A 26,445-nucleotide genomic window follows, 5' to 3' on the forward strand; every position below is an offset into this window, starting at 1 on the left:
TCCTCTTTCCCAAATAAAGAAACTTAGTATGTGACGAGTATGTAAGTACTATTTATATATATGTGACATGAGTGTGCAGCCTAGAACAGCTTGAAGTTTTCCTTGACTTTTAGAGCGATTAGTAAACCCCATTCAGTTGATTTTTTGATGGAAGAAGAGAAAACATTTACAAGGGACGTAACGATACTACACTAATTCTAATGGTATATAAATAGGCTTGTGGAAATGATAGCACTTGAGAAGAGAGTACGCTCTAGTCCAGAGATGCCTACAATTTTGGTCTGCAACCACCTACTGCCCACGACTTAGTCTCATATTTCTCAACAACACAGATAAATAATGAAACAGACTTTCAGTATTAGTTAACTATTTTTGTTGCACTGAAAACATGGTATAGTTTTTGTCTGGTACAAACTGTGGACATATGAACAGACGGCGTGAATTTCACAGGCTATTGCACTCATGTTTCCACGTAATCGTGAATTATTTAATTTTATAATTGAAAATCAGGCACATACGTGATCGAAATATTTTTTTACTTTTTTACCTTATCACGCTTCCCAAAGAAAACAGTGGGAAGGTCCTGGACAGTTTTAAAGTAAAGTAATTTGTCTTATAAATGGCAATTATTATGTTGATCATGCCGTTTCATCTGCACATGCACAGTTGCACTTTCAACTGAAATAGCAAAAGCTCTCATAAACAGCTCGAAGACATTTGTCAGACTGTCGGTGTTCTCTAAACGTTTAGGAAACTATCACTGTAACTCTTTGAAGGCCATAATGAATTCTTCAAACGTTGTTAACTCTTTAATATCAGTGAGCTTAGGGATGGGCAGTGTTCTCCGTCAGACGATACTCTTTTTAAATACATCCCATCAAATAAGAATAAATTGTTCATCAACTTGCATTGTCTTACTTTGGGCTGTGTGAAGTCGAGTACACTTAAGTTTCCAGGTTTGCAGTCCATTATCGATGTTATAATTTTCGTTCCTATATTCCTTTTTCATTCAAAAATTGGACAATAGTGGATTCCAAATCGAAAAATCTTTACATGCATGCTATGTGACTTAACCAAAGTATTTTGCAATAAAATAAAGTCTCGATAGTATTCTATCAGTTCAGTCAGAATCACTTGAAACTGACAGTTTAACATTCGGTCGGCATGGCCGAGCAGTTCTAGGCGCTACAGTCTGTAACCGCGCGACAGTTACGGTCCCAGGTTCGAATCCTGCCTCGGGCATGTATGTCTGTGATGTTCTTTGGTTAGTTAGGTTTAAGTAGTTCTAAGTTCTAGGGGACTGATGACCTCAGAAGTTAAGTCCCATAGTGCTCAGAGCCATTTTAACCATTCTTTTTTGACAGTTTAACAATGCATGTTACTTCACAAAATTTACTGTTTGTAACACCAATATCATCACAAAGTGCATCTTGGTGTATAGAACAATGAAACCCTTCCGTTAGTACTCCTAATTTTTGCTCTTTCATCGTCAACTACATCTCTAAATGAAACTTTTTGGCAGATTAAAAGTGTGTTCCGGACCGAGACTCGAGCACGGGACCTTTGCCTTTCGCGGGCAAGTGCTCTACCAACTGAGCTACCCAAGCACGAATCACGCCCCGTCCTCACAGCTTTAATTCCGCCAGTACCTCGTCTCCTACCTCCCAAACTTCACTGAAGCAATCTTGCGAACCTTGCAGAACTAGCACTCCTAGAAGAGCACTTGCCCGCGAAGGCAAAGGTCCCGAGTTCGAGTCTCGGCCCGGAACACAGTTTTAATCTGCCAGAAAGTTTCATATCAGCGCACACTCCGCTGTAGAGTGAAAATTTCACTAGAAACGTCCCGCAGGCTGTGGCTAAGCCATGTCTCCGCAATGTCCTTTCTTTCAGGAGTGCTAGTTCTGCAAGGTTCGCAGGAGAGCTTCTGTTAATTTTGGAAGGTAGGAGACGAGGTACTGGCAGAAGAAAAGCTGTGGGGACGGGGCGTGAGTCGTGCTTGGGTAGCTCAGTTCGTAGAGCACTTGCCCGCGTAAGGCAAAGGTCCCGAATTCGAGTCTCGGTCCTGCACACAGTTTTAATCTGCCAGGAAGTTTCATATCAGCGCACAATTACCATCACGTTAATTTCACTGTGTTTAGGCTTGAATTTGACAATGTCGATGCAGGAATGCTATTCCAGATACGGCGTTAATTATTCTTGTACGCTTCGATCTTCTTGAATCAGGATCTCGGCGGCGAGTGGAATTATGAACATATAGGAATTGAACTTATAACCATGCAAATAAAGATTCATTTTCTAATATCTTTTTGGAATACATTAAATGACGGTTAAAATAAAGATTTCTAACACTGCACGTACGACGGATGCAAGAATATGTCCGTATGCTACCACTTCCTGAAACCAAAGGGTGAAAATACATGAATTAATAAATTGAAGAGCGTATTTCTTACTTTGTTTCATACAGATAATTAATGATGTGTCAAAACATTATCCTTGCCACAAAACAACTCTTTAATTTACTTTTGGCGATGTCTTTTGTTAGAGCTCATTCAGTTTACATAGAGCTTATATTTAAGAAAGGAAAAGAAAGAAAAATAATATGATGCAATACAGTGTGTGTGTGTGTGTGTGTGTGTGTGTGTGTGTGTGTGTGTGTGTGTGTGTGTGCGTGTTTGCGTGTGTGTGTGCTTGATGTGGAGGGATCGACTAAGCTGGTGCACAGTGATACCATCAGAGGACACTCACCTCCCCACCCCTTGCCCCGTAATTCTCTACACCTTACAGAAAAAATGGTGAGAAAAACCATTCATTCTGTGCTGAGTTGGCGGACTGGAAGGATCCTACGACAGGAAATTCAACTGCATTGCAGAGAGCATAATAATATGTTGTTTATCTATAGAACTCAATTTACATACCAGTTCGCAGTGGTTGGACTCTTCATTTGGTGAGAAATATTCATCACTCTCAACTGTTTATTTAATTTTCGATGATGCAGGTCTTGTAAAATACATCGAAAGGAAGTAATTAAATTTATAAATAGATCACTTTTTCTGATTACACAAGGAATAGCATCATGAAATTGAAAAACAACTCACCAAACATAATTTCACTGCTACAGATTGCACTAAACACATCTGGCAAGAAACTTTTGAATTGCCTCGTCTGCCTTCCACTGGGATCCACCACGCGCTGTCCACTGATGGGCTCACGACCATGCTGCATCAAGAACAAACAGCTGCATTGCTCATATCAACCACATTGATAGTTTAGCGCCAACCTCCCTATATTTGCACGCCTGCCATACCAGACGTATGGAGACTGTCAATCACTATTGAAATTAAACGTTATTAAGGGTTGTAGTGAGCTACTCAACTACCCAGAGGGCACTGCCAGGGACAGTGGATGCATGCATCATTTTTGTGGCCACCCAGCTGGCAGGTCAATCTGTGGCTGCAGACATCTTTGTTCATAGCGGCATCCTTTGATATTCAGTATCAGGAAGATCATGTTGGAACACTTGCGCGCTCTCTCTCTCTCTCTCTCTCTCCCTCCCTCCCCCTCCCTCCCTCACTGTATCTCCCTCAAGTGATAACATCCTGATCAGCGATCATCTGTCGCATGGCAATGGAAATCACGGTAACCCTTCTTTTGTCCTGAACAACGTAGTGGATACCTGGTAAAACCCCCAGCTCTACCCAGAACGCTGAGCTCTGGATGTGTTGCAAACAGTCCATTTGCTCTATCCATGTGGGACAGTTTTTCATTGCTTCCTATCGATTATACTAGGACTGGCATATTCGGTTCGACATTCTGGGCCTGTTTGGGATTCGACCTGCAGCCGCCTGTTTTCCAAATCCTATTCATCCCCCTTCTTGATTTTTCTTGCCTTCTATTAATGGATACTCGTAGAGTTAGGTAGTTTGGCGAGACATCTATTACGCAGGAGGTAGCTGAAAATATGCAGAATTTTAAATTTCAGCTCAGTTGCGCTACGTCCACAAACAATTTCCAGGAGGCAAGGCAGGAGTTTGACTGGAATGTGCTTGCATTGATAAACAGTAAGATGATGAATCGGGACTTTATCATCACAATTGGAAGATGTGATGTGTAAAATCATAGTTGTAATTTCAAAGTTTGGCAGGTTTCCAGTAACCTACAGGTTTGCTAAGTGTATTTTGAAGTTGATTCTCTCTGCTACGCCAGGAAGAAGGAGGAAGGGAAGGGGTCTGCTGCATCATAGGATAGTACAACATTAAATCCATGTTTATTTGAACAAATACCACTGCACCAGTCTGCTGCCAGGCAGAGTGAACTGGTATGTTCTGAGGGACACTCAACGCCACGCACAGTATTCATCACTATAGGGACAGGTCTCTTTTAAACACATACTCTTAATCCTTAGTCCATTTTGTAGTAGTTGTCCCATTTAAATGTTAGAAATCATGAAAACTTCTGCAGGCCACCGCCGCCTGTCAATGTGACTGCCAAGCAGTCAACCAATTAATTTCTATGGGGTGGGAAGAGATTGGATTAATCTACAGCACAAACACCCACCATATTTAATATTCTCATATTTCCAAGATAAATTGGAAAATACTCGCAACACACGTGACCATAAAGGCTGTTCATCACATATTCAGTATTTGTTCGCTATTTACACGCCCAGAGGGCGACAGAGTTGGGTCCACTGCACCCTCGTATCCTGCTTGACGTGTTCGGAAGCGTCAGCGGTGGCTCCTGACTTAAGCCAATAATGTCCGTTCCTTCCAGCCACCAGTTCTCTCTGCCACGTGCCCAGACAACGAGTAGACTTGTCATAAGAAACCAGGCACATATTTATCAGTATAATTACAATTAAATACTGCGATTTCAGCGCCAATCTGGTGACATTCGACAGTTATCAAAGTATTGGAAATACTTCCTCGTGATAACTGTGGATCTGAAAACATCAATTTCCCATGAAAATCTACATCTCCCTTACGACTGGACATTTTTTCCAGTTAAGATATTTCATACCAATATGGCTGGAAATGCTTTCAATTAGCAATTTTCCACATAAAAATCGGAGAGCGAATATAGTCCGTTGACTTCCCACCTCCATCAATTTCCTTGCATATGCCGGAACACTGATCACAGTAACTTTAGGCTCCAACACATACAAATTTTAGACAAGCAGTGTGTTATGTGTGTATAACGTCCAAAAAAATTGTGGTGCGTCCACACTCACTCCAACTAGATTTCTTGATTCTCCTCAGTTCTAGGAAATTATCTCACATTTTGTTCTTCCAGCCAATCAGACTGGAGAAGATACTGCAGGTGTTAATAGTCATTGCTTCCAGAAGATGCTACATCCCACCAAGGCTCTCTGAAAGAAGTGTTGTAATGCACTGGCGTCTGGGCCACAGGAGCTTCATATTTGAACAGCATAACATTCCCAAAATGTAGCGTTTATAGTTGTATAGCAGCCGAAAAATTATGATATGTCCACACTCACACCAGCTAGGTGTCGTTCCTCATGGCCTACCACAGTTTTCCCGCACCAAAACTCTCCTGCCACATTGTGTATCACGTATTTGTTGAGGAATAGATGGCTTAGTTACAATTAAAAAGCCCTCACAATTTTTTATTTATATTATGTATGTTGTTGCACGATGGTCGTCTATGCCAGAGCAGGAAGAACTGACTTACTCCCCTCAAGATGTCTCGATTTTACCACTTTCACGAAATGATTTAACATACTGGTCTTCCAGCCAATCAGAATCGAGAACAGACTGTAGGTATTCTGCTCTTTGGATGTCGTAAGTATGTGCATCGGTCTTCAGATTTCACCAAGAGTGCTCCACCATCAGATGTGATAGATAGTGGTTATCGGTGTAATCCCATCCACACTTTATTCTTGCGGTAACGCTAGTATGATCCATGATTCAATGGATGGTGCATATGTTGGAGTCCAGTACTTACCAGCGCCATGCAGTTTGAAACCCTCGGTGCACTTCCATTACCCAGAGCTGCCACAACAAAGAGAGGAATGGAATTGAATGATTTTCATATATGGAAACGAATATGTAACTAGGCTCATTCATGCACATGTTTGTCGTACTATCCTCAGCTTTACGTATTTTTCAACAATTTTAACACATTTTACCGAAATTTCTATTTCTTACGATCCACACCCGCATGTGGAACAAGGAGTGCTGTGCAGGAATTAAAGCCATAGAACATGGATAACATGCACCATCACTTGTCAGTCGCACTGGTGGAGAAATTGAACGATTTTCATACACCCAGGCGAGCATGTACATACCCTCATTCATCCACATTTTTTGTCGTTTTTCGCTCAGTTCTAGATATTTTCCATCAATTTTTCGTAATTTTAGCGCGTTTAAGACGCATTTTATTTAATTACTCGAGTTCCAAATCACCACTCCCGACGAACTGTCACATCAACATAACGTCTCATCGCGTTGCTCTCTTAATGCTGTCAGCCAATGACATTGCAGCATGGTTTTCAGTTTCAGTATCACTGCTAAGTTACCCCCTCCATTACCTCGCAAGTGTTGTATGCATGTGAATATATCTCGGACCCTGTAACACTGTCTACATAACATAAAACAATTACTGTTTCTTAGTGTAGGAAATAGTCACCAGCAGAGAGGAGGAGCAAAATCTATGTTCCTTAGCCGAAACACTTTATACATTCAGTAGGAGTTTATTACAATTGCCCTTCTCTCCCTACATGTATGGGAGATTCAAAATATTCTCACATTCCTAGGACAAAACCTGAGATTGAAAGATCTCACCAGCTCACCAACAACTTGTGTGATAACTACCCCAACAAACAAATCATAATCATAGCAGCACTCTGATCTCTTTTCCAAAACAACGTCCCACTTCATTTAACCTATCGGCTGAGTACTCTGAGCAAAACTCTAGATGGTCTCTCTATGCATCTTCTAACAGTTCCTCTGTCTTCAACCAACCCTCCCTATAACATTGTCTCCAATTTAATTTGGAACTAACCAGAAGTAGCAAGGCACTATACACGCTACTTTTGAATTCTCGTGAAGGAACAAAATGAGCTTAGTCTCACGTAATCAATACACTTCGATATTTTGCTTTCGGAAGGAGCATAACGTCTGTTCGAAATTTGCACAACTGACCGACGCTAGTGATCTAAATCGGCATTCTCATTCCTATACTGTAACTCCCGTTCTACGAAGACTATTCTGTACCAGTCTTACTCACGTCACGCACCCAACTCCACACGATCGCTCTAGATGCATGCATATCGAGGAGGTGAGCATTCCTAATTGGTTCTTAGTACATACTAGCCTGATACATTTGAGACTGTTGTAGTGACAGAACAGAGAGTTAATAAGAAGGAGAAACATACCGTTTATGCATGATGGAGCTCCAGGTGGAAATAGTTTGAAACATGTTACGTAAATCACTTGTGCCATCATCTCTTTAATATTGTTGAAGTGTTGGGATTCTATATCAAGAAGGTACTGGGAAGAGAGGAATGATCGTAGAACATAAACACACACTCCTTACGCTACATGGTTCTGCACTTCAATATGCTATAACGTTAAAGCAATGTAATGCAACAGAGTTAATATTCAAATGCAGCAAATACATTTCCCACACCTGACATATATTCACCCTCAAGTTTTCTGTCCCTCTCACTATGGTGAATAACTTAAAGATAATAAAATTACTAGCTTGTACAGAAAAGGGGAAAAAAACGTTGCTCCTTTGTGATACATGCACTACACAGCTTTCTGGAGGTGTTTGGCGCCCATGTTTAACGTCCGATTATTGTTCGGAAATAATGCTATGCTCACAGTAGTCCTATAAAATGATCATCATCATTCAAAAGTGCTTGAAAAACGACATTTTATGAGGAAAAAGACACATGCATAGCAATGATATTTGACATATGAAATTACACACCGTACTGCACTAACTCTTGGTCTGTGATCCGAGATACACTGAAGAGACAAACAAACAGGTACACCTGCTTAATATCGTACAGGACACCCGCTATCACGTAATAGAGCCGCAACGCGACGTGGCATGGACTCGACTAATGTCTGAAGTAGTGCTGGAGGGAATCAACACCATGAATTCTGCAGGGCTGTCCATAAATCCGTAAGAATACGAGGGGGCGAGCAACACGTTACAAGGCTTCTCAGATATGGTCAATAATGTTCATGTCTGGAGAGTTTGCTGGCCAACGGAAGAATTTAAGCTCATAAGAGTGTTCCTGGAGCCACTCTGGACGTGTGGGATGTCGCATTGTCCTGCAGGAATTGTCCAAGTCCGTCGGAGTGCACAATGGACATGAATGGATGCAGGTGATCAGACAGGATGCTTACGTACGTGTCATCTACAGAGTCGTATCTAGACTATCAGAGTCCCACTGCAGACGCCTCACACCATTACATCACCTCCATTAGCTTCAACAGTCCCCTACTGACATATCAGCATACCCGTACACGTCCGTTCACTCGATATAATGTGAAACGAGACTAGTCTGACCAGGCAACATGTTTCCAGTCATCAACAGTCCAATGTCGGTGTTTATGGGCCCAGACGAGGCGTAAAGCTTTGTGTCGTGCACTTATCAACGGTACACGAGTGGGCCTCCAGGTGCCAATGCCCATATCGATGACGTTTCTTTGAATGGTTCGCATGCTGACACTTTTTGATGGCACGGCATTCAAATCTGCAGCAGTTAGCGGAACGGTTGCACTTCTGTCACGTTGAACGATTGTCTTCAGTCACCGTTGGTCCCGTTTTTGCACGATCTTTTTCTGGCCGCAGAGATTTCGGAGATTTGATGTTTTACCGGAATCCTGATATTTACAGTACACTCGTGAAATGATCGTACGGGAAAATCCCCACTTAGTTGCTATCTCGGAGATGCTGTATCTCATCGGTTGTGCGCCGACTGTAACACCACGTTCTAACTCACTTAAATCTTGGTAACCTGCCATTGTAGAAACAGTAACGGATATGACAACTGTGCCAGAAACTTGTTGTCTTATATAGGCGTTGCCCACCGCAGCGCCGTATTCTGCCTGTTTAAATATCTCTGTATTTGAATACGATGCCTATACCAGTTCCTTCGGGGCTTGAGTGTATATGAGTTTGTTGTACTACATTTTGTAGTCATCCAAGTTAAACACCCTGCTCCAACCGTCAACGCTGTCAACGAAATATTACTGTTTCCCTTGTTCCCTGTGCCTCCACGTCGACTGTTCCTCATATTCCTATCGCTGTCATACACTCGTTCCCATGTACATGAACTTTCCTTCACCAAGCAGATATGTAAGTACGCCCTCATTCTCCTTCAATTTCCCTGAATTTTGTCCTATTTTCACTCTATTTATACGCTTTTCGTAAATGTTCGTAATTTAAGTGATTTTATGTCACTTCTGCTTATGTGATCATGACCTCGCACCTGCCCATGTTTCCCAATATAGCTTGTATATGTAATACATTTGTCAACACTCAGCACAACTGCGCTATTTTTCTGCGTGTGTGTGCTTTGTTGTGTTGTGGACCCCATGGCACAGTGTAGGTAATGACCGGGATATAGCTCGTAAATTCATTTCGGAAACATGTGCACAATATATCAATACATGGGTTCAACTGGATCTGCTATAGTGTACAAGCAGGGTAGGCAATACTGCTGTAACATCATGGACATGCAGAATGTCCTATCATCGGATCCCATTAGTAGATACTATTATCAGGGATATAAGACACTTCTTGAAACTGGTTGGCTGTCTTAATATCCTCCTACTCTGTAATAACTGTTGCTGAAGTGTAGCCATGTTCATATTGTTGAAATTCCTGACTGCCATGGTATCTAAGAGTGTTTCAAAATATATCGACATCAGATTGAAAATACTAGAAACATGTTTCATGTCCTTCTGAAGAAGACACGTTGAAATCTGTTGAAACCATTGTAGGGAAGCAGCCTACTCATGCTGTATAAAATTCTCATCAGTCTTTCCATTGTGTGCCAGCCTAGTCCGCTGTAACTAGCTCTGACGTCATAAATGTTGCGCAATACTTTAAAAATCAAGTAAATAACCCGAAACGTTTCTAGCATGTCAGGAGTAATACTAAATCAATATGTGTTGAATATCAGTTCAATAACTTTAACCATTTTCGAAATTTGGACGTTTTTCTATAAAAATCATTGGCGCAACAGAAAAGCGCTAGAAACTTAAAATTTTATATTTAGTTTCCTTTTTCATAATATTTTAGTAGAAACAGTATTCTGGATCTCACAAACTAAAATTTTTGTTGAAATTCATGATTTTCTGGTTTTTGTCTTAAAAATTAAGGGAATAAGATAGATTAAGTAGGCTAATAAAAAGACTAAGATGTTTAAATTTAAGTAGAAGGGAGATCTGCTATAATCATAAAGATGTGAGAAGTTTCAATTGAATAACTATAAAACCATAGTGATAGCGTATTTCCAAAGGGCAAGTTCAGAGCTCGTCTACTGCGTGTAGTGTAATTAAATTAATTCTCTCGCCCAAAATAATTGACTTAGCTATGTCAGACTTTTATTATGATTACTTACCTGTGTGCTGATTGCACATTTAAATTGAGAGCTTCATCGGCCAACAGCAAAGGAAGCAATGATTTATTCAATAACTTGAAGTAGTGCATTACTAGCCCAGCGGTAGGTCGGGAGAGCCGATTTGATCAGGTGTTCCCTTAGCCGTCCGCACCACGGCTTTATATATAAGAACGCTGCGCGAGGAAGCAAGGCCCCAGTTCTCTCCAAACGCTGATTAGTGCACCATCTGTGCCGGGAGTCGTGTCGCGTCGGTATCATTGCTATAAACAGCCTCGGATGCCGTAACAAGTTACTCGGGATACGCGTAACCATGAAATCGTTTTCGAGTGAAATGTTAATACTAGGATGACTTTAATGATCTATCTTCAGTTTGCATATGTCGTATTTTTACGTGCCGCCGCGGGACAAACATTCTACCATTATTTAGCATGGCGTTTGATGAACATTATCATCAAATTATGGCGAGCATTCACTTAAACATTTAATTTGAACAGTTATAGTTGCATCAACGCATTAGACTCTGAACGGCTCTGTTAGTTGGATTGTGTGGATTCTTTTTGGTCTGTGACTTTCAGAATATAGTGAACATTTTTAGAGAATCGTTTTTGATTATGAATTCCAGACAATCTCCTAATTCCTCAGAGCTATAAGCTGTAGCTATAAGTGTATTTCTCAGATGAAGTGGGCACTAGGAATTCTAATTACAGGCTTCACGTTTTGCTAATCACTTTCTGGTTGCCAATATGGTAGTTAGAGAGCCAGTGTTGAGAACAGCAAAAGACAGCATAAATAATAGGAACATTTTAAATAACAACATTAATTTCACCCGCCGCCCCACATATGGTTAATCAGCCGGGAAATGCATCTACATTACATTACAAACTAAACATTATGTAACTACATAAATTCCACCCGCCGCCCCACACCATGGTTAAGGTTAATTTAAAATCATCATTTATTTCAACTGGCTGACTGTCGTATTCTCATGAGTTCCTCACATGTTCTTTATCAACTGACATTAATTACAGTACATCAGCCCATATGAATGAAGTCCTTCTAACCCTTTTGTCCGCTGGAGCGCTGTTGATTACCACATAGAACCAGATCCTGTGCTTTATGACACTTCTTTAAGAGACTCTAGGCGATATGCTGCACCTTCTTAAAGCGCTAAGTGAAAATACCTGCAGTGTGTTCTCGAATCTGATTGGCTGGAAAGCCTAAATGTAAAATAAGTTCCTAGAACTGAAGAGAATTAAGACAACTAACCGATGTGAGTGTGCACATACCATAATTTTTTCGGACGCTATACACATGTAAATAATTTCTTACTTCTCTGAAATCTGTATATGCTTTACTGTAAAGTTACTGCGGTCAGTGTTCTGACAGGTCAAAAAACAGTGATGTGGGTGGGAGGTGAACATACTATGTCCAGTCATAAGAGAAGTATAGATTCTCCGATTTTAACATGGAAAATAGCGATTTCAATGTATGTCCACCCAAAGAAGTATGGAAGATTTTGTGTGGAAAATTATGTCCAGTCATAAGGAGGATACAGATTTTCTGTGTAAAATTGATATATCCAGTGCCATAATTGTCATGAGGAGGTATTTCCGATAGTTGTCTCATTGCAGAATATCTCCAGATTTGCGCTGGAACTGTAATATTTAACTACAATTACACTGATAAATATGTGTTTGGTCTCCTAAAACGACTTGCTTCTTGTCCGGGTGTGTGGCAGAGATAGCTGGTGGATGGAATTAAAAGACAATTCCGTTCTCAAGCCTCCAATGAACCAGTTAGGTGGGGTATGCATGTGAAGTTGACCTAACTTTATTGCCCTCTAGGTGGGTGAACAGTGAACTAATACTCAGTATGCGATGGGCAGCCTTTGCGGTCATGTATGTTGCTGGTATTCTCTTACGATTTTTACGTGGATTCAATTTGAAGGGTGTTACAGTGGACGACTATCCCTCCCCCCCTTCCCATGCAAATTAATTGGCTGACTGCTTGTCAGTCAGAGTGACAGTCTTTCCGGCCTCTGATGATCCTGTCTGCCGACATGTGGATGCCAGGAGTTTGGTGCTTAAAGACGAATGGTATCGGTGACCTACTGAAATTTCTGTGATCTCTCACATGTAGCTGTGACAACTGCGGAATGGATCATGGTTTAAGTGTATGAGTTTGGAATGTGGCAGATCCATGTGGTGACACCTGCTGTGTGTGACGTTGAGTGCGTCTCAATATATCCCTGTGGACTCTGTCTGGCAGCGGAAAGGTCGAGTAGTATTTGTTTGCACGATGGTGGATTTGGTGTTGTGGCTATCCTGGGATGTGGCAGACCCTTTCCCCTCCTTCTTCTACCTTCTGCAGCAGATAGAACCAACTTAGATGTTCTATAGTCCTTTAAAAAATACACTTAAGAGACTTTTAGTTGGTTGGGAATCGCACAAATGTGACTGCATAAATCTCTCCAAAATTTGAAGATTTTATACAGTACTGCTTCCAGACATGATGTCGTACTCCCAGTTGATCTGTTTATTAATACCAACAGTGGTATTGGAGGCACACTCCAGTCAAACCCCTGCCCAGTCTCCTGCAAGCTATTTAAAGACATAGTACACCGGAGCTGAAGTATAAAATCATCACACCCATTTTCAGCTTCCTCCAACATAATGAATTTGTCGCCAAACGACCTAACTGTGCCAGTATCACCATAAGAGGCTAGGAAAATTCAGAAGGGGTAAGAGTATCGTTCAGAAACTGGACAGTTTGCAGGATATAATCCCAGATAGCCCCAGAATTTCCACCAAATATGCCAGTCATAATGTCTACCAATAAGAAATGGGGAAAAACTGTCCCACACAGATGGCATTGTCTTAATTAATTAATCAATCACTTTGATGGAATTGGGGAAGTGCAAATTTCCAAGACATCCACCGTTCAGCATTTTGAGGAATGGATGGGATCTACCAGGTATCCAATACTTTCTTCTGGATAACAGAGAGGTTATTGTGGTTCCCAGTGCTATGTGACAGACGCTCACTGGCCAGTAAGTAATCACTTGAGAAATAGAAAGTGAGTGTGTGTATGTCTCTCTTCTCTCTCTCTCTCTTATTGTGTGTGTGTGTGTGTGTGTGTGTGAGAGAGAGAGAGAGAGAGAGAGAGAGCCTCGACAGGAATTTCCTCGTACTGAATGTCGTAGGAGGCCACTGCAAATAAACCAGACGATGGCCACAGGTTGACCTAATGACCACACAGCTATAAAAAAAAATGTTGTTAGCATCAGCAGGCAGTGCCCTCTGTGCGACTAAATAATTTCAGTACTGATTAACTGTCTTCGAGCCTCTGGTATGGCAGGTGTGCGCATACGAGCAGACTGGCATTTAACTGCTGATGTCGTCGACACAACTGTTTCTCTGCTGTGTGATGTGGTCTGAGGGGCGAGTGGGGCATGGTGTGGACTTGCGGACAGTGGCTAACGCAATTCGCAGTTTTTTTTTTTTTTTTTGCCAGATATGTTTAGTCCAAACTGTAACATTGTAGTCAAATATTATGAGCGGTTTATGTTGATGTCTATTTCATGATGGTATTCCTTGCATGATCATGAAAAAGTTATCTATTTTCATATTTGAGGACTTATTTTCGATGTATGTTACGAGACCTGCGTCATCCAGTAGATAATAATGAACTTTTCCCACCATATAAAGAGAACCAACCACTGAAAATCAGTATGGAAATTGAATTTTATAAGTAAACAATATATTATTGTATCCTCTGCAATGTACTTGCATTTCTTGTTGTGGGATCCTTCCAGTCCACCATCTCAGCACAGAATGAGCGATATTTTCTACAAATTTTTTCTGTGAGGTGTGGAGATTTAGGGGCAGGGGTGAGGGAGTTGGTGCATCTGCTGGTGGTGGCACTCTGCACTATCTTAGTCGATCGCTCCATATCAAGGTGAGTGCACACACGAACATTCTCCAACAAGACAACACCTCCAATTTGGAGCAATGTGATTACATCATTAGCGCACATCGTTGCTGGAGGGTAATATTTGCACATTCCACACCAACAGTTCTGCACAGAATGATTTTCCCAGCAATTGTTTTGTGGTTGAGGAGACCGGAGAGAAAAGCTGTTGCTTTCCCAGAGGGGGAGGTGAGGGTGAAAAAGCAGCACAGTAGTTTAAAGGGAAGGGAGGATGATGGTGGAGGGGTAGGGGGGAATTCATGAAGGATACAATATTTCCCATGAGGTCATAAATCAAGGGGTAGAGAAGGGTAGGGGGTTTCTCATATGGTTCAAATGGCTCTGAGCACTATGGGACTTAAGATCTGAGGCCATCAGTCCCCTAGAACTTAGAACTACTTAAACCTAACTAACCTAAGGACATCACACACATCCATGCCCGAGGCAGGATGCGAACCTGCGACCGTAGCGGTCGCGCGGTTCCTGACTGTAGCGCCTAGAACAGCTCGGCCACCGCAGCCGGCGGGGTTTCTCAGAAGCGTTGATTATCCCCAGGGGGGGGGGGGGGGCATAAATCAAGGCTAGAGGAGAGGTGTGGAGTTTCTCAGAAGGACTGATTATACCCAGGGGGTAATAAATGAACTAGCATAACAATCGACATCAACCCCTTATACATGCATGTGTGCAAGACACACTAACAAATTGTCCTTACGTCAGCTTTGCCCCAGTATTGATGTAATGTCATTCCATAGAATATTTGCAGTACATGTAGATCATGCGACTTCATAATATAAAGTGAGAATCCTCAGTCCTTCTCTTCTGTCATTCACATTCATTTTTAAAGACTTTTCACGATAGATGGGTAGATTGCCTCTTTTTTGCAAATAGGAATAGGATATGTGAACATTTTTTCAACGAACGAATAGTGGAGGGTTAACAGCCTGATACCACGATTTGGCCGAATTGATTAGTCTCGCGCCGACCGAAAAATACCGTACTGCAGCGCTAAATGAAACGTCGCACTGTTCCAATACTTTTGAGGACTGAGCAACGCCAAGACAGATGGAGCCCCGGCTCGAACGCTGCCCACACATTTTGCTCGTGTGAAGTTTGGCATGCTGATGCCGACTCTACTTTACAGGCACGACCATGTCTCCCTCTACCCTACCTGCAGCTTCCAGAGTTACATGGAACTTGTTCATGTCCTGTCCTATGGACAAAGCAGACTTGGTTTTGTGACACATTACCGGCAACAGCAAATGAGGTTTAAACGTATTCGATCCCCAAAGTTTATTGTACCCCTTAAGATGACTTTTCTTTATGTCAACATCGATTGGCTTGTTTATATTAATATCTATAAAACCATTACACAATTGTTTGTGTCAGTACTTCGCTTACGATAACAACATCATGGCACTATGTGAGTCGAATATATTGTTAATCCGTAACTGGTTCAGTTGGAAATACACTCCTGGAAATTGAAATAAGAACACCGTGAATTCATTGTCCCAGGAAGGGGAAACTTTATTGACACATTCCTGGGGTCAGATACATCACATGATCACACTGACAGAACCACAGGCACATAGACACAGGCAACAGAGCATGCACAATGTCGGCACTAGTACAGTGTATATCCACCTTTCGCAGCAATGCAGGCTGCTATTCTCCCATGGAGACGATCGTAGAGATGCTGGATGTAGTCCTGTGGAACGGCTTGCCATGCCATTTCCACCTGGCGCCTCAGTTGGACCAGCGTTCGTGCTGGACGTGCAGACCGCGTGAGACGACGCTTCATCCAGTCCCAAACATGCTCAATGGGGGACAGATCCGGAGAGCTTGCTGGCCAGGGTAGTTGACTTACACCTTCTAGAGCACGTTGGGTGGCACGGGATACATGGGGACGTGCATTGTCCTGTTGGAACAGCAAGTTCCCTTGCCGGTCTAGGAATGGTAGAACGATGGGTTCGATGACGGTTTGGATGTACCGTGCACTATTCAGTGTCCCCTCGACGATCACCAGTGGTGTACGGCCAGTGTAGGAGATCGCTCCCCACACCATGATGCCGGGTGTTGGCCCTGTGTGCCTCGGTCGTACGCAGTCCTGATTGTGGCGCTCACCTGCACGGCGCCAAACACGCATACGACCATCATTGGCACCAAGGCAGAAGCGACTCTCATCGCTGAAGACGACACGTCTCCATTCGTCCCTCCATTCACGCCTGTCGCGACACCACTGGAGGCGGGCTGCATGATGTTGGGGCGTGAGCGGAAGACGGCCTAACGGTGTGCGGGACCGTAGCCCAGCTTCATGGAGACGGTTGCGAATGGTCCTCGCCGATACCCCAGGAGCAACAGTGTCCCTAATTTGCTGGGAAGTGGCGGTGCGGTCCCCTACGGCACTGCGTAGGATCCTACGGTCTTGGCATGCATCCGTGCGTCGCTGCGGTCCGGTCCCAGGTCGACGGGCACGTGCACCTTCCGCCGACCACTGGCGACAACATCGATGTACTGTGGAGACCTCACGCCCCACGTGTTGAGCAATTCGGCGGTACGTCCACCCGGTCTCCCGCATGCCCACTATACGCCCTCGCTCAAAGTCCGTCAACTGCACATACGGTTCACGTCCACGCTGTCGCGGCATGCTACCAGTGTTAAAGACTGCGATGGAGCTCCGTATGCCATGGCAAACTGGCTGACACTGACGGCGGTGTTGCACAAATGCTGCGCAGCTAGCGCCATTCGACGGCCAACACCGCGGTTCCTGGTGTGTCCGCTGTGCCGTGCGTGTGATCATTGCTTGTACAGCCCTCTCGCAGTGTCCGGAGCAAGTATTGTGGGTCTGACACACCGGTGTCAATGTGTTCTTTTTTCCATTTCCAGGAGTGTACATATAGTATCCTTAACAGTATCATCCATAGAAAGGTAAAGAGATAGGCAACAAAACATATGGTTCAGAGCTTAATTCACATGCGAAAATATTAAAATATGTCGTGCAGTGTACTTCCTTGTACATAGAATGAAACACACCAACAATCACATCGTTACTGCCTTTATGCTGTTTCATAGGTGTCTAACAGCAACATTATGAACAAACAGAGATATGTTTCCTACTCATCATCTTCAGGAGACGTGCCTTGTTTCTGTAGGAGACCTATGAACACTTTCTACACCAGCCTGGAACATCGCCTAATATCGACGAATTGGAGATTTGTCGAAACAGTGTTTAAAGACGAGGCATTACTTAGTTGACTATCTTACAAATGTTCGTCAGTTGAATTAGAGGACGAAAACTGCTTCTTTTTGACCGTTATTTAGTATCCTTCAGCTCTTCACTCAAAATGTCCTCAGGATATATACCACCAAATTTTCGCAGCCTGGTACAATTCTACTGTCCTTTAAACTAAAACAGTGGTAATAAATAAAATGAAGTTTACAGAGTCTTCATGAATCGCTAATATAGAATTCAATCAAGTCTTACATTTCTGAGAAAGTGAAAGCTGACCTCTTTCTTTCGTCTAATAAAATCAGTGTAACATTTTCGGTGTTAACAGGAGAGGGTCGGGTAAACGTGCAACATAGTATAAACTTAGCTCAATAACACGTCTTATGTCAGCTTCCACATCGCTTCGTTTACCACCCCTTGGCCAACTTGGCAGTAGGATCGTTAGATTTTGCCGAGTTTCCTGGCATTTGATGAACATTATGAGGTATGGCTACATTCACAAATGCAATTAATATAATAAGAAAGGTCGGTAATGGAAGAAGACAAATATCTATTATTAAAATTAAATAACCTTTATTCTATTTAATAAAACTGAATTCACTATTGAATGGTGGCCTCATAATAAAGGAGATAAATAGAAACAGTCTTGACAGCAACTTTTCGTCAGGAGGGTTCATATATGTGTGCAGTAAATCTAGCCGTACATCTGATCTGAACAATCGGTACTTCCGTCCCAAGCAAACTTGAGACGTGGACTTTCAGTTTCAGTGTCCGAAAGCACTTTAACTTCAGAAAAATTGAAAGTTATAGATCGTTGTTTAATTCCGCAGTCACTGAAAATAGGTAATAAAACTGTCCATTGATATATAGTTAGTTTCTGTTTAGCGCTACTGGTTAGCAAAAAATTAATTCACGCAACATTTCCTTCACTGCAGCACATTGTAGAATAAAATGTTACAGCTGGCTTCAGTCCCTAACATTGATCGAAAGTTATAGTTTGCGCACTTTGCCAACAACTATCATTCGCGAAAGATGAAGAAAGATTCGAACGCACAGCGGGAAACGTAAAGATATGGATGCGGCCAATACACCGCACAAAATCTCCATCGCTGTCTGTTCCGAACTCTTTATCCAGATCTCGACCACAAGTCACGCACAAAGGACGTGCGCTTTTGTTGTAACTTCCTTTTGTATAACGTTGATGACGCCACACCTTCCCGTTTTTTCAATGAAATTTACTTCTATTCCCACCATTCGAATATTACAGATAACACATTAAAACTAGACACGGTAGAGCTCTTTGTTGGAGTCATTCGTTACCTACAAACCACATTGTACGTTGTTGGTTTCTGTTACTAAAGGAAAGGAAAGAAAACAGAATAAAATTTTTCGCAACATTTTTTCACGCAAAGCACCATTCCTATAAATCAACGTAGAAATTAAGTGGCTAGTTATCCCGAATTGTCTTTTGACGACGCTTCACGTAATACAATGTTGTTGTTATGGTCTTCAGTCCTGAGACTGGTTTGATGCAGCTCTCCATGCTACTCTATCTTGTGCAACGTAATACACTAAGAATTTGAAATATATGAACTATACTCACATGGCAACCGCCGTTATTAACTACCCAATTAAATAAAGTTAATTTAACTTGCACAAAGATTGAATGCTGTAGAATATCGAAGACAGGAGACAGGAAATGGATGTGATTATACTAACTTCATAATACGTGTTACTTTGGAGAGTTGCATATTCTCGCTCAGTTTGTTTAGTTACTGAACTGGTTGTTGTTTGTAATGTTAAAACTATTTAGTATATCAAACCACGAGGGTCACAGGTTGTAATACAAACCAAAATTTAATTACCCACATAGGATTCGTATCAGCTCAGCTACTGACACAATTAGTATGTTACGGAATTATCATAAATGACAGATGAAGGCTTGAAATGAGGAAGGCTCTTAGAGCCATAATCGTGGATTTGAGGAAAATGAGGTTTTAGTACACCAGCTAATTAGTGGTCGTAATTGCACGATTAATTTTTTTTTATTTGAGAGTTAAAAATCGTACCGATTTTCAAAGACAATTACAAACATTGGACCTTAGTAGCATGAAAAACTACTGAAAGGAAACTACCGAAAGTGGCAGCGCAATGGAAAGCTAAGTGCCACTTTTTGATACTCAGCCAAAAGACAGGAAAAGCATATTTTGATTTTGTAAAACTATAAGTGATCATTGTTTGTCAGGTTCTGAATGATTTGAATAAAATCTTTCTCCATTTCTTCACATATGTGCCTCGTAACATTGAGGGCAGATGGTTGCATTTTCTTGATGTCCTGTACTCTTACACCTTTTCACAAAATACACTCCTGGAAATGGAAAAAAGAACACATTGACACCGTTGTGTCAGACCCACCATACTTGCTCCGGACACTGCGAGAGGGCTGTACAAGCAATGATCACACGCACGGCACAGCGGACACACCAGGAACCGCGGTGTTGGCCGTCGAATGGCGCTAGCTGCGCAGCATTTGTGCACCGACACCGTCAGTGTCAGCCAGTTTGCCGTGGCATACGGAGCTCCATCGCAGTCTTTAACACTGGTAGCATGCCGCGACAGCGTGGACGTGAACCGTATGTGCAGTTGACGGACTTTGAGCGAGGGCGTATAGTGGGCATGCGGGAGGCCGGGTGGACGTACCGCCGAATTGCTCAACACGTGGGGCATGAGGTCTCCACAGTACATCGATGTTGTCGCCAGTGGTCGGCGGAAGGTGCACGTGCCCGTCGACCTGGGACCGGACCGCAGCGACGCACGGATGCACGCCAAGACCGTAGGATCCTACGCAGTGCCGTAGGGGACCGCACCGCCACTTCCCAGCAAATTAGGGACACTGTTGCTCCTGGGGTATCGGCGAGGACCATTCGCAACCGTCTCCATGAAGCTGGGCTACGGTCCCGCACACCGTTAGGCCGTCTTCCGCTCACGCCCCAACATCGTGCAGCCCGCCTCCAGTGGTGTCGCGACAGGCGTGAATGGAGGGACGAATGGAGACGTGTCGTCTTCAGCGATGAGAGTCGCTTCTGCCTTGGTGCCAATGATGGTCGTATGCGTGTTTGGCGCCGTGCAGGTGAGCGCCACAATCAGGACTGCATAGGACCGAGGCACACAGGGCCAACACCCGGCATCATGGTGTGGGGAGCGATCTCCTACACTGGCCGTACACCACTGGTGATCGTCGAGGGGACACTGAATAGTGCACGTTACATCCAAACCGTCATCGAACCCATCGCTCTACCATTCCTAGACCGGCAAGGGAACTTGCTGTTCCAACAGGACAATGCACGTCTGCATGTATCCCGTGCCACCCAACGTGCTCTAGAAGGTGTAAGTCAACTACCCTGGCCAGCAAGATCACCGGATCTGTCCCCTATTGAGCATGTTTGGGACTGGATGAAGCGTCGTCTCACGCGGTCTGCACGTCCAGCACGAACGCTGGTCCAACTGAGGCGCCAGGTGGAAATGGCATGGCAAGCCGTTCCACAGGACTACATCCAGCATCTCTACGATCGTCTCCATGGGAGAAAAGCAGCCTGCATTGCCGCGAAAGGTGGATATACACTGTACTAGTGCCGACATTGTGCATGCTCTCTTGCCTGTGTCTATGTGCTTGTGGTTCTGTCAGTGTGATCATGTGATGTATCTGACCCCAGGAATGTGTCAATAAAGTTTCCCCTTCCTGCGACAATGAATTCACGGTGTTCTTATTTCAATTTCCAGGAGTGTAGGAATACCTTCTCAGGCCTCAGTATACTTTCAGCTTCTCCTAGTCTTAACTACAAGAGGCTTATACTTGTCTTAATCAAAGCCACTCTACTTCAGATGGGTTTAGATTTGTGTATTTATATTACAATCTGGCACATTCTTGATATTTAAGAAGGCAGATGCATTCATGTTAAGGATGATAAATGGCTTTGTTTGTCTTGATTCCTGTATCATGTCCTTAATATCTTCTGGAACAGTGCAATTGGTAACTCAAAAATAAACATTCTGTCCAGTCATGGCGTAAGTTAGCGATCAGTAATGAGACTTACCTCCTGTGCTGGACGAGCTTTTGCAGGAATGCGTTTATTACTTGACCTTACGTTTTCATTCCCTCCATTTCTGAGCTTTTTTCCCACTGGTGTCACAGTATATTCTCCTTTAATTTTTGTTTCTTTCCATTTAAACTGTTACAATAACCTGATACCCACTGAGGAATAAGCGCATGAAACACTCAACCTTTCACACGTTAACAGCAGGGGCTGTTAAACCGCATGCCATCTGCTGATTGCATTTCGTGCTACATTTTCATTCGTGTCAGTTTGAGCCTTTTATACGTTATCATATGTGACACGTAGATCTCATTTCAAACAAAACTTCAAAATTCCTGATTGTTGAACTTCGAGTCTTTTCATTTGAAGTCCTCAGTTACTAACTTCGGTGTAATTCGGATAGTTTTTGTCGTATAAAAACATTCTAAGCGGTGACTGATGCGACCCACCGACAAACTCATTTTTCTAGTTTTTAAGTTACCGTAAAATGGGGCGACTTTGTGACTGGTGGGGTGACTTTGTGACAAGGGATCGAGTTTTCGTATTTTAAATCTCGCGCCGCGACCGCTCGTCTCAGGAAAGAGCTGAACCACGCATTTCGTTTGTCAGACATGCCACGCCACGTAGCGGCAGCAGGGTGAAGCTTCTGCACATGCATAGTTCCTTCCGACGCCATTGCTTAGAAACGCTGTTATTTACGTTTTCGTAAAACGAGGGAAACTTTATATTGTGAAAACGTTTATGTTAAGGACGCAACTAAAACAGGTATGTACATTTGTTTGTTAATATGTTGGGCAAATTATTGTAGAAGATCGATTAAATCAAGCCATGTTTGTTGAACATATGAGACAAAAACTGAAATGCACGCACTTTGTGTGGCGACTTTGTGACACCCCAACTTGTCACAAAGTCACCCCACCATGGTTTTAGGTTATATTTTATCACGTTTTTTTGTCTTTCAAGCACTGAAAAGAAGATGAGGTCTTATAAAAGGAAGTTGGGTGCAAGAGCCTATAGAAATTACTCTCCAGAGACGTTAGATAAAGCCGTTAAATTGGTTTTAACAAAGAAAATGACCCTGCGAGCAGCATCTGAAAGGTTAGTGGCAGTTCTTTAATTTTTCATACACTGTCACACAGGAAGTAAACGTTTTATTGGATACTGTAAGGCTAAAATAGACGTTTAGATGACCATCTGTTTGGCGTTTTTAAGCAAATTCTTCTGCTTGAATAGGGAGCAAAATACAGCTATGTACACCAGGAAGTTACCTATATTCCTTTATTTTGTTACAAACTTTACTGTCATAAAACGGGTTTTTAAACCAATTTGCAACTTCTGGCATTTGTAAAGGAAGCATTTATGCAAATTTTAAACCTACCTTCGTAAAATTCTGATATTTTTGGCATTTTTTCTATTAAACATCTTTTAAAAGGTATGGTATTTTTTTCTGAATTATACCATACTGGTATATATGTTTTATACGTTCTTTTTCTCTGCTTTTAGGTTCAATATTCATCGAAACACATTGTGGAACAAAACCAAAGAGATAAAACGTTCGACCACCTCAAACTCAGAGACAGTCAAACCTAAAAGACAGCATGGGGGTCAACCTATTTTTACAAAAGAAGAAGAGGATACATTCGTTGCTCATTCCATTGCAATGGCATCTTATGGTTTCCCAATGACATTACTTGATTTGCGCTGTGTCGTCAAATCATATCTAGATCGAACCGGAAGAAAAGTTCCCGTGTTTGGAAATGGAAACTTTCCTGGGAGAGAGTGGGCCATGTCATTTATGAAGCGGCATAAGTATGTTCTCTCCGAACGTGTCGCCAAAAATATCACATATGCAAGAGCTGCGACTGATACTGAAGTGATTGACTCATATTTTGAGCATTTAGAGAACGAGTTAGAGGGTATTCCGCCAGAAAAAATTTGGAATTACGACGAAACGAACGTCCAGGACGATCCGGGAAGCAAAAAAGTGTTGGTCAGAAGAGGAGCAAAATATCCAGAGCGGATACAAAATTGTTCCAAAGCGTGTACTTCGATTATGGTCTGTGGGAACGCCGCAGGACAGTTGGCTCCACTATACGTAAATTACAAGGCCGAGAACATGTGGTCGACCTGGACCGAAAATGGACCTGAAGGAGCCCGCTACAATCGTACTAAATCTGGATGTTTGATCACCAAGTGTTTGAGGACTGGTTCATCAATCTTATGCTCCCCATACTGAAACAACAAGATGGCCAAAAAGTTCTTATTGGCGATAATTTGAGTTCGCATATTAACCTAGAGGTTATTCGACTCTGCGAAAAGTATGAGATAAAATTTATCGCACTCCCACCAAATGCGACACATCTACTGCAACCGCTAGATGTTGCCATATTCAGAGTTCTAAAACTGATTTGGCGTGAAATTTTGTCAGATTGGAAGCAATCAACATCTGGTAGCCGGTGCACATCAGTTCCAAAAGATGAACTGCCTGGTCTGTTAAAGAAAATGATGGACAAGCTGCAGGAGAACATCATAAAAAATCTCCAGTCAGGATTTAGGAAGACTGGGATTTTTCCGCTTAACAAAATGGAAGTCCTCCAAAGACTCCCGAAGGCCGTCTTGGAAGAGAGCCTACAGTCCTTATCAGGAGTGGTTGGTGAGATCTTCATAGAAGAACTGCAGAAGAAGGGAGAAGAGGTTACAGGATGCTGGGCCCCCAAGAGAAGGAGAAGGCTCACTGTTCCAGCAGGCAGAAGTATCTCCAGTGCCGAAATCGAAGCCAGTAGGGCGGAACAGCCGAAAGGGAAGAGCACAAAAGCCAGCACTTCCTCCAGACCCAGCGGATCCAAGGAAAAGGCTGTACTGGCAGGTGAGATGTCTGAAAAAGCTCTTCAGATGAAGACAACAGCAGAGAGAGGAACTGGATGGATGAAGATCCCAGTGACCCCGACGTGCTGGATGAATCTTTCAGCTGTTTGGAGGATTCAGAACCTGAAATGTCTCCCACAAAAGTGATTCCAAATGATAAAGACGTCTTGGGAATCGACAGCATGGCTCCTGGAAAAAACGTTTTCAAAGTGGATGATTCTGTAGTGGTGAACTTTGAAGGGAAACTTTTTCCAGGAAGGGTGACTGAAGAAAAACAAGAGGGCTACATTGTCAGCGTTATGGAGAGGACCAAGATGTTCTGGAAGTGGCCTACTAAAGAAGATGCTATTCTGTACTCCAAAGAAGAAGTTTTGTACACTATCGATCCCCCAAGACCGGTAGGAAAGCGAGGGTTCTTTGAGGTGAAAAATCTAGATTAGGGACCTCCTTTTTCATCACTTGTAAAAATGATGTAGCTCTACCAATGCATCAAACACATGTACATTGATTAAATATACTTTTTGATTGGTCAAAATTGTGACATTATTTTTTTCCCATACTTTGTAACCCAAAAACAATGTTGTCACAAAGTCACCCCACAGGGTGGGGTGACTTTGTGACAGAGTTTTCCCTTTATATAGTCGTTCATAAAAAAGATACAAATTTTTTGAAGACATAATCTTATAAAGGAAGGTTGTAGCTATCTTATGATGCCATCCGTTTCAGTTTATGTTAAAAATTGATCAGTGTACGAGTGAAAACATGCAAAACTTGTCACAAAGTCACCCCATTTTACGGTAGTGTAATGTTACTGGGTCGTGTCACATTAAACATCCAAGATTTTTATGTAGATTTGTATTATTTCTGCAAGTATTCTCGGCATGATACCCTCCTTTTCCGTACATGCGGATATGACGTATCCTAACGACAGAGAAATCCACCGGGTGTGTCTCTTGTGCCTTGCCATTCACCTGAAAGTCAATACCGTGCTTACGCTCCACCCTGGGCTGGACAATCGCTATCCCTGCTGCCATGGGCGCCCGTTTCAAGACGAGCGCTCCTGTGTGTGTCCTCAGCGTCTGTTACCTTACAAGTCTCGTGATTACTGACACTATAAAAGGCGTTATGGTCAGACGGAGTTCTTGAAATAGAAACACCCACAGAGAAGAAACTGTTTAGGCGGTCATGAAGACATATTTCACTAGGGAAGCTGTGTGTGGAAGTGATTTCATATTCAGTATGTCCAGAAGTTCACAAAATACAACGGGGCATGTTGAGTTGTGATTTAATTGCAGGTTTTTATGCATGAATGTTTAGTTAAAACGAGTGGTTAACAACAGACTAAGAGCTTTGCATAAGCAGTGCTTTAGCTAAAACATCTGCAGAGTATCTGCACTGGGTGACGGGCGAAGACATGAATCTAGTAGCGTGGCATCAAATCATTAAGTGTCAGCAGGTAACTCGTAACAAACCTGAATATTTCGACAAAGGAAGAATTGGAAAAAAAGTAACACTCAATAATATTAATTTTAAAAAGTGCAATTCAACAAAGCAAGTAATGCCAATTTTCCATTATATTTTTTTAAATCACTGTCCTCCGTTTTACACGCATTACGAGCTAACGTATGACCGTCGTAAGTGCAAGTTATATATGCGCAGGATAGACGCAATTGTTAGGTAATAACCAA

At 42.5% G+C, this 26,445-nt stretch overlaps 1 protein-coding gene and 1 long non-coding RNA gene across 4 annotated transcripts in view; both read left to right on the forward strand.

The window, feature by feature from the left end:
- LOC126412736 (uncharacterized) overlaps nt 1-25,246 on the forward strand; it is a 33,014-nt gene extending 7,768 nt beyond the window's left edge. Inside the window, exons 2-4 of one of the 2 annotated variants that reach the window (XR_007575333.1) lie at nt 22,502-22,657; nt 22,856-22,990; nt 23,396-25,246. Coding sequence is in view for 1 of the 2 variants with exons in the window: in XM_050082471.1 (XP_049938428.1) it covers nt 22,869-22,990; nt 23,396-24,128 (855 nt within the window). In the remaining variant the exon portion in view is untranslated. Of the gene's footprint in view, nt 1-22,501; nt 22,658-22,764; nt 22,991-23,395 lie in introns of those variants that run through there. The other variant, XM_050082471.1, reaches the window with a different exon arrangement.
- LOC126412797 (uncharacterized) overlaps nt 1-26,445 on the forward strand; it is a 193,534-nt gene that overhangs the window by 25,369 nt on the left and 141,720 nt on the right. The window lies entirely within an intron of this gene.

The sequence above is a fragment of the Schistocerca serialis genome, chromosome 1, assembly GCF_023864345.2.
Source record: "Schistocerca serialis cubense isolate TAMUIC-IGC-003099 chromosome 1, iqSchSeri2.2, whole genome shotgun sequence".
NCBI lineage: Eukaryota > Metazoa > Arthropoda > Insecta > Orthoptera > Acrididae > Schistocerca > Schistocerca serialis.